General features: G+C 45.4%; 1 protein-coding gene across 1 annotated transcript in view; it reads left to right on the top strand.

The window, feature by feature from the left end:
- The first annotated feature begins 323 nt into the window (after positions 1 to 323).
- LIMCH1 (LIM and calponin homology domains 1) overlaps positions 324 to 12,037 on the top strand; it is a 183,084-nt gene continuing 171,370 nt past the window's right edge. The window contains exon 1 of the mRNA XM_064511217.1: positions 324 to 869. Coding sequence (XP_064367287.1) covers positions 774 to 869 — 96 coding nt within the window. The 5' untranslated portion in view covers positions 324 to 773. The remainder of the gene's footprint in view (positions 870 to 12,037) is intronic.

Below are 12,037 nucleotides of genomic sequence, written 5' to 3'. Positions count from 1 at the left end.
GCGCTAGGATGGCTCAAGCCACAGGAGTTGGGCTTGCAAGTCTTCGCAGGGGCCTGTTTTCTCCCCTCGCGTAAAGAGAAGAGAAGAAGCATATTTGCAGACTTTCTCAACCCTTGGTGCCGCCTCCGTGTCCCGCTCGCCTCGCCTCGCCGAGAAGCCCCCTCGGCGCCTGCCGCCCTCGGGGCCCCGGGCGATGCCCCACCACGCTGCCACAGACGCAGCAACAGGCGGGGACCTCCGCCGCGGCACCGGGGGGCCCGGCCGGCGCCCCAGCCCGGCGGCCGCATCGGCGGCGGGGCGCGGGGCGGCGCGGGAGCGCTCCGCACGCGCGGTGCCGCCGCCGCGGGCACAGCGCCGCGGGCGACGAGCGCGGCGGGAGGCGGCGGCGCGGGCAGCTGCGCGGGCTGGAGGCAGAGCGGCTTCGCCCGTCTGTTTTATTTTTAGCTGGCAGCTCGGCTGGCGTTGCAGGCGGGGCGGTGGCAGGCGAGGGAGGACCGAGCCCGGCTCCCGGCGGGGCGGGAGGACGGGACAGCAGCGGCAGCGGCAGCGGCAGCAGCAGCAGCGGCAGCAGCAGCAGCAGCAGCAGCGAGGTTACCGCAGGCGAGCCGCAGCCAGCTCGGCTGCAAACCCGCCGCCGCCGCCCCTCCCTGCCTCCGCGGCAGGGAGAAGCAGGCAGCGGCCTCGGGGCTCCCGGCGCCGCGGCTGCCCCAGGGCTGGCGGCTCGCTCCGTGCCTGCGCTGCCGCCGCCGCCGGGGCCCGGCGGGCACCCGCAGATGGCCAGTCCGCGGCTGGAGCTGGAGGAGAGTCAGCCGCCGCCCGACCCTCCGCAGCCCGAGCTAGCTTTCACCGAGGCGCAGAAGTGGATCGAGGTGAGCTCGCTTGCTGGGGCAGATGCAGGCTGCAAATGTGTGTGTGTGTGTGTGTGTGCGCGTGTGTGTACACGCGTGTGTGCAACGCATACTCCTTCCATTGGGGACACCCCGCTTGGTGATCTAGTTTCCTCCCCCCCCCGGGCGCGGGGACTGCAGGCATTTTAATTCACGCTGCGCTCTGCCGCCAGGCACCGCAGCCCTGCCGCCGCCGGGCAGCGCGGGTGCGCGCTCTGCACACTGCGGGGAAAGCGCCCCGGCGCCCGCCGCTGCCTCCCCCGCGCTTAATCCCTTAATCGCCTTGCCCCGCGCCGGGAGGGGCGCCGCGGCTGTCAGCAGGCGGGGCGCAGGTGCGAGCGGCGGCGCGGGCGCGGACGGCGCCGGGAGCCGGGGCAGCGCGCGGGGCCGGCCGGGACCCGCCGCCGCGCTGCGCGGGGCCGGCGGAGCCTCTGGCGCCTCTCGCCCGCAGGGGCGGCCGCGGCCGCGCAGGTAACGCTCCGCAGGTCGCGGAGAGGGGCCCCGGGCCGGGGAGGGTCGGCGTCGGCGGCCGCGGGCAGGGCGCTCCCGCGGGAGCCCCGCGGCTGCCGCGGCTCGTCGCGGCTCGCGACAGAAATGCGGCCTCGCTCTTAGGGCAGGGCGGAGAGATGGGTCTGTGTGCTCGTGCTGTGAAACGCGGAGACAGCCAGGTGGTGGGTGAAATTCGATAGTTAAATATTTTGGCGTGTAACAATAGAGTCACTTTAAATAGCTCTTCATCTGATTGCTGGTACCGAACACGCATGAAGGTGGTATAAACCAAGATACCAGGGTAATAGCTCCCTTCAGCCGCAGGCTTTGAATTTCATCTGCAGCTTTCAGTAAGCCTCAACAGTTTGTGTTTTCAGCAGTGGTTAGGCAAATCGTTATGAACTTTTTTTTTTTTTTAATATTCCCTTAAACTCGGGCGAATATTTCAGGCAATTCACTTACAAATTCTCAGTATATCAAGAATAATGGTTTACTCCAGTATCAGTCAAAAAGGTAGTGCTGTGTCAGACTCCGGTGAATTTGTACTGACATAGTAAGCTGGCTGGTGCAGGACCACAGACAGAAAAACGAGGAACCTGAAAAGAAGGGCTTTTGTGTCAATGAAAGGTGAGTATGTAGGGGAAAGACAGACTAAAAGAGGAAAAGTGGAATATAAATGAATACTGGTTGTCTCAGGGAGGCGAATACAGTGGTTTCTATTTATCCTTCCATGTAATACAGGACCAAGAGACAGGCACATCACTTTGTTATCCATGCAGTACATACAATACCTGTGACAGGGAGCTCTGCTGCCTGCTACCGAAGCCAGGGCCTCAATGGCTAAGCAATTCTGTGTAGGTAAAGAAGCTGCCAGCAATGTCTCCAGGCATAATAATCATGAAGGGAGTATAAATCTTCCTGTTTAAGAGCAGAAACTTGTGGATCAGGAGGAAACTTCCCTCTTGGGCAGTTTATTCTGCAGTTTACCAAGATGGGAGTTCTTATGCCTGTTCTTGTGAGATCTGGGGCCTGATGAGAAGAGCAGAAGACCACCTTAACGCCTTAACTCTCCCGGCCAGAGAGATCCACGTGTACAGGGGAAGTTGTATATACCTTCTTATGCTTACTTGTTCACTTTTTAAAATTGATTCCTGTGTGGATGACAGAGCTGTAATGTGCTTTGTGGAACTGTTACTATTGCTGTTATCCTCCTGCATGAGGGAGCATTTCAGCAGCCTAGAACATTGCTATGGTGCTAGAGGTGTTGCAGGGGAAACATCTGCCTTTGCAGCAGTGCCCAAAGTGGATGCTATTAAGAGGAAGAAGCTACGTATAAAGCAAATGTGCCTTAATTTTCCTAACGTATTAGGTTTCCTTTTAATCCCTGTTTGGTGTAAGCTCTGGAGCACGAGGGTTATTATTTCTTCAAAAATGTCATTAGCGTTGACGATTCTACACTTGCATGATTTGGACTGAGCAAATCATGCAGAACGTGACACTCTGGTCTGAAGTTATTGAAAAACAGCATCCATTTAGAAAGGAAATATGAGGAATGAATGTTGCAGGTATCATCATTCAGTGAGTCAAGCCCTATTGATTTGGGTGAAAACCAGAACTTGGAAATGGGGGTCATGCTGTGCATGCCCATCTACTTCAGCTAGCTCTGTAACTTTCTCCAATTAATTTATTCTTTGTCCTAGAGACATTAGCAAATTTCCAGTGTAATGTCTCTTCCAGCTCAGCTCTGCCTATTTAAAATGGCTTTTCTCTCAAACCAAAATAAAATAAGTAAAAATGGTTGTAAGAAGGGTAGTGAAACTCTTTTAGCATGGAGAAGACAGGTTAGTAAGGATCTTAACAGTGTGAGGCACCTTAAAACCTGTTTTAGTCTGAAAAGTAGTGTCACACAAGGAACTTTTAAGGCAGAGATAGACACATCTAAGAAACTCTGAGCTTGCTGTGCATTTTGATTTCTAAAGAATAAATAAGTTGTGTGACTCACAAGTTAGATTCTCATCTGTTTTAAATACTCGTGCGACTGCTGTCACCATTGTGCAGCACGGATGAGAATCCACCCTGTGGTCTGCAATGCATTTCTCTGCTGGTGGGGCTGGAAAGGGAAACGGTCTTCCTTTTACAGATAGAGAGCTAAGACACAAAGTGGTGGATATCTAGATCTTCAGAAGAACTGAGGTACTTCCTTTCCCCTGGTCCAAAGGTCTTGGACGTCCTTCTGTACCCCTTAGGTGCTTAACCTTTCACCGGAGCAGGATTCCTGGGTGCCAGACATTTTCTTTTTCCTCTGCCAGAACTACTTTAATCTGGACCCTACAGAGCAGGGGAATCTAATGTGCACTGAAGTTTGGGTGGATCCTTGTAGGGGATCTTTCTCTCTCTGTCTCCTGAACCAGGAGCTCTGAGCTGGTAGTGCTGACAGGTTCACCTGAGCAGAAAGAAGGGCCAGGGCTCTGATTCTTGCTGTAAAGGCTGCTTATGTTTTTGACAGTTTCTGTGTTTTGTGAGAGTATTTCAAATGGTGATAGATTTGATGCGGTCTCTTTATTGCAGAAGATGGGATTTTGAAATTTTACAGACTTTCTGATTCAACCGAGTCACTTGCTGTAGGAAACCAGAGTTTGGCCATGCTCACATAGTAAGTTTTGCATGAATATCAGCCATGCTTCCCTCTGTGTAACAGTAAACCAGTTCTGTTATTTTAGTTTAGCTTGGCATTTGCTATTTCAGTGGAGAATGCCGTCTTAATAAAATGAACTGTATTAGTAGCACTCAGAAGACTTGAAATAAAGGCACCAAATGAAAAACCCAGTGAGACTGCTACATCAATCTGCATTATTAAAGGTGCAGTATCTCATTTCAGTTACTGCATCTCAGTTTCACTGAAAGATTATATCAGCCTTGTGAAGTATAATGGGTTACTACAGCAAAATAAAAAGTCTCATTTAATCTAATGTCCTGTAATCTTAAAATGTCAAGGCTCCCTAGCATGTGTGTTTAAACTAGAGTAATGAGTGGTTGAAAGATCGTCTGTATCAACAAAGTTATTCTTGCCTCAAAGATTCATAGGAGTAGTAAAGTTGCATTTAATACTGGTGTAACTCCTAAGGGTATTGTTTTCTCGGAATCACACCTCCTAGCCTTGCCTCATTATTATGCTATATCCTCCTTGTTGAGACTTGGTTCAATTAGGGATGTCTTTTCCATAGACTTGTATTCCTTAGAAACTTTGCCAGCTGATAAGAATGCTTCCTTTATAGTTGTATGGTAATAATAAATAAGTCATGTTTTTTCTGCCCCCTATGTTCAGTATTTGTCTTTGCTGTTCCTTCAGGAGGCTAAAATGCAGTAACTTCTAATAAGTCCTCTACTTTTCTACCATCTGTATTCCCTTAGACAGTTATTTTTGTTAAGGAGAAATTTGCCAATCAGAGGGGTTTGTTGGGTGTTTTTCTTTTTTTCCTAGCAAAACATTTATCTCTGTTAAAACTCTTCTGCCTTCAAAACTGAAATCTAAGTGGTAACAGCGGCGGTGCTGTTAGCAGGAGAGATGGGGCCGGATGCATTACTTAGTGCTTCTGGATGTGTCACATCATACAGCACTATAGGCATGCCTCTTCTGCACCACCATATCTGTGAAATGGCACCAGCGGTATAAAACCAGAACAGTGACTCAGACAAATGGACTTCATGTGGCTGTGTTGTGTCAGGGGTCTGGAAATAAAACTTCTTTAGCATGTCTCTACCTGGTGGGGATGAAGTGCTGGAGAGCTGAGGCTTATGGTTCCCACTGCAAAAAATGTAATTTAAGAAGAGATGGAGGTAGTTCATTGACAAAATCTTTTCTAATTGCTGAAGGGACTTGACTGGAAAATCTGCTGTAGAGGTCTGGAGCTTGAGGAACAGTGAACTTTGTTTATGTAACCTTCAAAATGTGGTATGAGACTGAATGAAGTGCCCTGACTTTGAGGGACATTAGAGATACAGCTGCTTTTATAAAAAGTATTGGTTAAGCTGACTGATTTGCTGAGTATGTGACTAACCTGTATCCTTCAGGAGTGTTTTTATTTCCTATTATGTGTAGACATCTACTTTCACCTTGCTTTGAAGCAGACTTTAGATCCTTGTGTAGGGAATTGAATCCCTCTGGGCGTTGGTACCGTTCCTGGAACAGTGGGGCCCTGAGCCAGACTGGGAGCTTGGGATGCCACTGCAGTTTCCAGTGATCAAATATCAGAGGAAACTTGGTTGGCTCTTGAATTAACCACCAAGCAGTGCCTGCAGTTCAGATTCCTTAGTGTCTAGCTGCCTTTTTTTTTCTTTTACTGGAAGAATGTCTTACCATATACTTTACATAGTGTATTGGGAATGGACTTACTGGAGTGAAGAAATGTGTTTATCTCGGCCAGTAATGCCTGACCTGTTAATGTATTATGGTAGTTGTTTTGTGCTAGAACTTTGTGCCATGAAGGCATCTGCTCATGGTGAGGGGGTCCAGCCTGCAGGAAGGGTGCTGCATGTGACTCCAAATCCACTGCATGAGTGGAGCAGAGATTCCTAGTTACCTCAGTAGGCTTCGAATCAGGCCCTTGAGCTTTGGAAGAGAGGTTTGGTGGATAGAGTAGGATTCATCTTACCTGACTTTGGGCATTTGACTTTCTAGGTCATGAGTCTACACTAATCACAACTCTCCCTTCATGACAGGAGAGGTGGAGTGTCCTCTCTACCCTAGTTCCTCAGACTAGAAGAAACCTACGCAAATAGCTTGAACAAGCTGCCTGATCTGTGGACAGCTAACGCTAGGCCAGATGCATCCTTTCCACAGTGTCTGTAAAACAGCCATAAAGAATAAAAAGATTTGTGGCTGACTTCTGGTGGATATGAATTCAGAATAACTCTGCTGTGTAATTAATTTGTACTGGACTTGGAGAAGAGTTCTCCTTTATTTTTATCTTTACATCTCCTCCTAGGCAGTATTTTATGACCACAGACAAGGTAGATGGGATGTTCTTCATTCTCACTGAATTAGTCATTCAGTGGAATGAGAGCCAAATTGATTTAAAGAGGGTAGGAAAACCTGCCCAAACTCTCTGATCCCCATATTCAGGCTATCACCTTCTAGAAAGTTTTTTTCTCAGTTGCTTGGCAGCCAACCTGCTCTCCTGTATATACATGGGCCCAATTCCCTTCTCATGAGACCAGTTTAAGCCATGTTACAAGTAACCCTTGGCATGAGGGTGAGTGTGGGTGGGAATAATCAGAACAACGATACTATTGATAAAGGGATAATGTCAGGAAGTGCAGGACTGAATTGTTAATTGTCTTAAACCTGAATTAATTTCTCTTTTCATTACTAAAATTATGAAATATGAAAAGGATGTGCCCTTAACACCAGTGTATGGAATGTCATTATTATGCAATTGGTGTTGAAGACCAGTTGAACACAGCTATTTAACCTCATTCCACTTGTTCTGCTAGTGGTAACTGCATTTTTTTAAAGAAAGTATTTGTCCTCTAGAAATGAAAGTGGAATGTTTCCCAAGTAACGAGGATAAATAGTTGATCAATAGAACAAAATTGTTTTTAGCTTCTCAAATGTGTTGGCTGGTCTAGGAAATGTTATTTCACAATGGGTTATAAAAATTATATTATCTTTTATTTGGAAAAGCTACCAGTCTAGAAACTTTTCATCCATGGTGAACAGTTTTGCATATTGGTTCACTGTAAATATCTCAACAAGAACAGCTTTAGAACAACGTTACAGAAAAGGCAACATTTGTAGGGGCAAAAATGTCATTTAATAGGGCAGTTGATGCAGCTGCATAGGTGGGAGGTGTGAATGGTCTAGCATGCAGACCCTGAAGATCTAAGTTTTCCTTCCTTCTCCCTATATCATTTAAAAAAAGAAAAAGTACCTCTTGCCTTGCCTTGCTCAGTCCCTTAGATCATGATGGCTACAGCAGTACTACTATGGTACTAGTAACTTGACATCAAAATTAATAGCTGAGACTTCTCCTCGCTGTGTTAAGAATTTTGCCAGGTTAAAAGGGCTGCAGTGTGTCCTAGAGGCAGAAAGGCTTGTAAGAAGGGTTCTCTAAGAAATGGAATACTCTCTGGCTTAAAATGAAGAGCTACCCTATTACTGAAATTTATTTTATAAACAGAATGAGTGTCCTTCCCTCTACAGATGGCTTAAATCTAGCAATGCCAGCTCTGGTGCTTCACAGCAAAGATGAGAATCCTAGTGAAGAGGTTCCTCCAAAAGTCAGCCCTCCAAACTCTAGCAGTCTTCTAATTCAGCTGCAATTTGCAGGACTTCTGAAGGTCAACACGGATCAATACGAAGCCCTGAACCTGGGCCAAATACTGCTTGCAGCAATACAAGGTGGGGAGTGAGTACCTGGGGAGCAGTTCTGCTGAAAAGGACTTGGGGGGACCTGGTGGACGGCCGACTAAGCATCAGTCAGCAGTGTGTCCTCACAGCAGTGAAGGCTAGTGCTCATAGTTATTCCGGGCAGTATTAACAGGAGCATAGCCAGTAGACTGACAGAAGTGGTTATCTTCCTTTACTTGCGCTTGCTAGACTGCATCTGGAATACTTGATCCAGTTTTGGACCTGCTGGTACATGAAGGATATCGGTAAGCTGGAGCGAGATGTTTGGGACTGGAGCACTTCTTCTGTAACGAGAAGCTGAGGGAGCTGGACTTGCCCAGCCTGGCAAACTGACAGCTTCCAGGAGACCTAACAGCATCCCCAGCTGTTACCCCTCTCCCTCTACGAGGAGGTTATTGAGGTATGCAGCCAGAAGGTGGGAGACTGATCATAAACTAAAACAGGGGAGGGCTTGACCTGGCATGTTGAAAATTCCTCACCGTGAGCATGGACAAGCATTGATGCAGGTTCCCCAAAGAGGCTGGGGAATTGCCATCCTTGGAACTTTTTGTGCCCGACTGGAAAAAGTTCAAAGCAGCCCAGTCTGACCCCACAGCTGACCCTTCTTTGCGCAGAAGGTTGGACTAGAGGACTCCTGAGGTCCCTTCCTGCCAGAATTATTCTGTGAATCTATGACTTCTTGAAGGGAGGTGAATGAATATAACTGAAATTGTTTTTTTTTTTTTAGTGCTACTTTATTGATTACTTATTGTGGTGCTTAGGAGTCTATTTACATGAACAAGATTCTTTTCTATGTGAATGCAGAACTCCTGTGGCTTATGAGAGACATTTTCAGGATACGCTACTGAATTTCCTTTGCAATAACTCTTCGAGTCAGTGTAAAATGTTTTCAGTTTCCAATCTAACTATTTTTAATAAACAACCCATTTTATTTTAGAAAACAGTAAATATGATTGATTGCCTTGGTTTGATGAGCTCTTTTTTTAAATCATTATGTACTACTTTAATTGACCAATAGATAATTGAAATGATTCTTCTTGCTTTCTGGCTTCGAGGAAAAGATGGTCCTTAAATAGTTCTGTGATAGTTCATGATAGTATTTCATTGTAATGATCCTCTAGCTTTATAGTCACTCTGCTTCATTCTAGCATAACTTAGTATTGTTAAATAATTTTTTGAAATACATATATATATGTACATGTAATGATCACTGCTAGTAATCCTTAACTTAGCAGAATAGCTAGCATAATGATAGAATTAATTTCGATATCAGAACTGAGTTCTGACATTGACTTAAAATGGTCTAGTGCCTTCTTTTTTTTTGGTGGGAGAAAGGTGAAAAACCCCAAACTTATTTGGCCATTTGAAGAGACAACCTGCTCTGCTAATTTTTTCTATCATGAAAAAGCCTCCTCTGATAGTTTTTCCTGCTTGATATCTCATGCCAAAGACAGCTTGATTTTGAAAGCAATTTTGACAAGCTAAGATTTTGAAAAATAATACTGCTGGGGCTTGTTGGCCATAGCGTGGTTGTCACTGATGCATAGACAGCTTCATAGGCTCAAGAGCAGCGTGGTGAAGGGAGAGGGAAGCAATTATTTAATTCTTCTTTGTGCAGTTGAATGAGGAAGGTAAGAAGGAAATGCTTTCCATTAATCTCTCCTTCCTAGACATTTCACATGATACTGCTCCATGCTGGAAATAAGACAAGGATTTTTCCATGATGTGATCCTACAATGGATTTCAGGAACAACATGAAAGGAAAAAACCTCTGCTGGGCCTTTTTCCTCTACTGTTCCAACCTTGAAAATCTCACCACCTTCATCTGACCTTTCTCTGGGCTTCAGAAGAGTCCCAACCCTCTGGCTATCCGCAAGCTGTAGGGAAACTGGCTGCACATATTCAATGTGCCACAAAAAAAAAAAAAAAAAAAAAAAAAAAAGGAACTTGCATCCTGAGACTGTAAATACTTTCCCTATTGTATTTCCTTTCCCATAGGTGTTGGTACAGTATTGCAACTGTGAGCAGTCAAATACCTGGCTGGATTAACATATCATTTTAAAATATATTAGACTTTAACCTTCCTTCTGTTCATCAGACTATATATTGTGGTGATTCAAGTTCTCCACAACAGTGAGGGGCTGAAACCATATGAGGGATTAATACACAAGGGTTCTTAAATAACTTTTTAGATCTGATGCTTTCAACAAAAATGCAAGTCAATGGCTTTGACATAAGGTGTTGATAATGCTTGATAGTGCACTATCATGAGAAATCCCTTACAGAGGATGGTATGTGGGGGCTCTTGGAAGGAGATGCTGTGACTTGAACTAAAAAAGTTCAAGTGCATCTTTTGATATTGGAACTTTCTATTTCCAAAGTGGCGGAGTTGAAGAAAAAAGCCCCAAATGTCCTTTCCACTAAAGCTAGAAGGCCAAGAAACTCGGAGATTAATTTGTATTTCTACAACAGGCCACAGACTGGCACAATTAATTGTAACCTTTACTCTGATTTGAGAAGCACAGTCTTACTTTTACATAACAGCAGGCTGATGCCCATAAATAACTGATTTCATGTGGGAGCAGAATGGCTGCAGGACTACAGAGGACATGGGGCAGAGATTAAAACTCCTTCCTGGTGTTTTAGGTTGCGAGCATTGTTTCCATGAAATTTATAGGAATTTAGAGGTCTTTCCAAAATGTCTTAAAACAAATGTAGCACAGCCCCCAAATCCATAACCTACCTCTTCAGTTTTTAGCTGAGTCCAAGTGTTCTGGGAAATTGCTAAACTAATAACTCTAATGCTGTAAGTTCTTCAATATCAAGCTGATGCATGTTTTATACCTAAAATGCATGTGTATTGGACACCTTCCCCCAACAACAACAACAGCAAACAAACAAAACACACTTCTTCCAAGTTTCTACTTGACTGATCTTGCAATGTCCTAAATAACAGATTTTTCGGCACTCTTCTGTCACAGGATGAAAGCCTAAATGTCTGGGGAGAAGCACTGAAGTTCTTTTCCCTCCGCCTTCAGTTTTCTTGGATAGTTTCTTGTTTGAACTAACATCAGTTGCTTGCCTTTGTTAAAATTTTCTTCTATTTTCCATTTTTTTTCTAATTAAAAAAGGAGCCATGATATGTTAGCTAAAGTCTGCTACTTGCCAGAGAGCATTTTCTGCCTGGATTTCTGGATGGGGAGGGAGGAGCGAGGAAACTGGCTTGTCTCTGTCAGCCTGCTGTTGGCAGGGTTGCCAGTGTCTCAGGAGTTTAGTGCTGAATTCCTTAGTTGCTCAATGTATCTTTGTTTCCATGCAACTGTTGTGCTTTATTTCGGTGGGCTAACTTGCATGCATCAGGCTTTGCAGTAGAAAACTCCTGAAATTTTCCTCAAGTCCAGAAGCATAACTGTAAATATGTAATCTAAACAGAAAAAGTGTCAGCAAATGTAAAAATATTTTTCTGTTTATTATTTTTCTGATTCTGATGAGTTTTAAATTTGTGGTTTGGGTGGGGAGGGGGTACAGATTTGGGAGCATGCTTGTGCGGTGTGTGTCTTGTGCCAGTGTTGGGATTAATTAAAGATAGCCAAGAAAACAAACCATTTCCCAGGAAAATGTCACTAACATCAGGAAAAAGAAAATGTCAGAATTGGTGAGTCATAAAGGTGACTCTCTCCTGAGTTGGAAGAAATAATATAAAGAGTGAGCCTAACATCCTACCCCTCCCCAAAATAATTTTTAATTGGACAAGGGGGGCCTTCGGTTTTGGAATAACATGAAAAAAGTAATAAATCAACAAAGTTCAAGCGACTCAAATGATCTTTTATTAGAAACAGCTTGGCTTTTCTAAAGAGAAGCAAAAATACCCTCAAAACATTTTAATTATGAACATACAGATCTTTGGTCTTGCTGGGGCCCTGTTTTCTGCCTCTCTGTGATCAGCGCCACTCTGTCCATATTCCTGCTCTGCCAAGTATGCTGGACTGTCAGGTGCTGTCTGTCAAGAGCAATATTCTGCCCATTGGAGGTGCCGGCCACAGGGCACGTTACATTTTAGCCTCTGAAGGGTCTGGGCATGCAGGCAGCTTCTGAAACTGGAGGTGGCGGCTGTGGCATAGTCGTTGCTGGCATCCAGAGCGCCTTAGATTGGCACAACACAGCTGAGGAGTTCAGAGATTCCCCGAGGAGGTAAGTGTAAAGGGAGCAGGGTGTTAAAAATAAAACGGGTGAAGCTCGAGTTAGTCACAGG

Source organism: Dromaius novaehollandiae, chromosome 4, assembly GCF_036370855.1.
Source record: "Dromaius novaehollandiae isolate bDroNov1 chromosome 4, bDroNov1.hap1, whole genome shotgun sequence".
NCBI classification, from domain to species: Eukaryota; Metazoa; Chordata; class Aves; order Casuariiformes; family Dromaiidae; genus Dromaius; species Dromaius novaehollandiae.
Note: the sequence above shows the minus strand (reverse complement) of the source record. Positions and strands in the feature narration are given on the sequence as shown.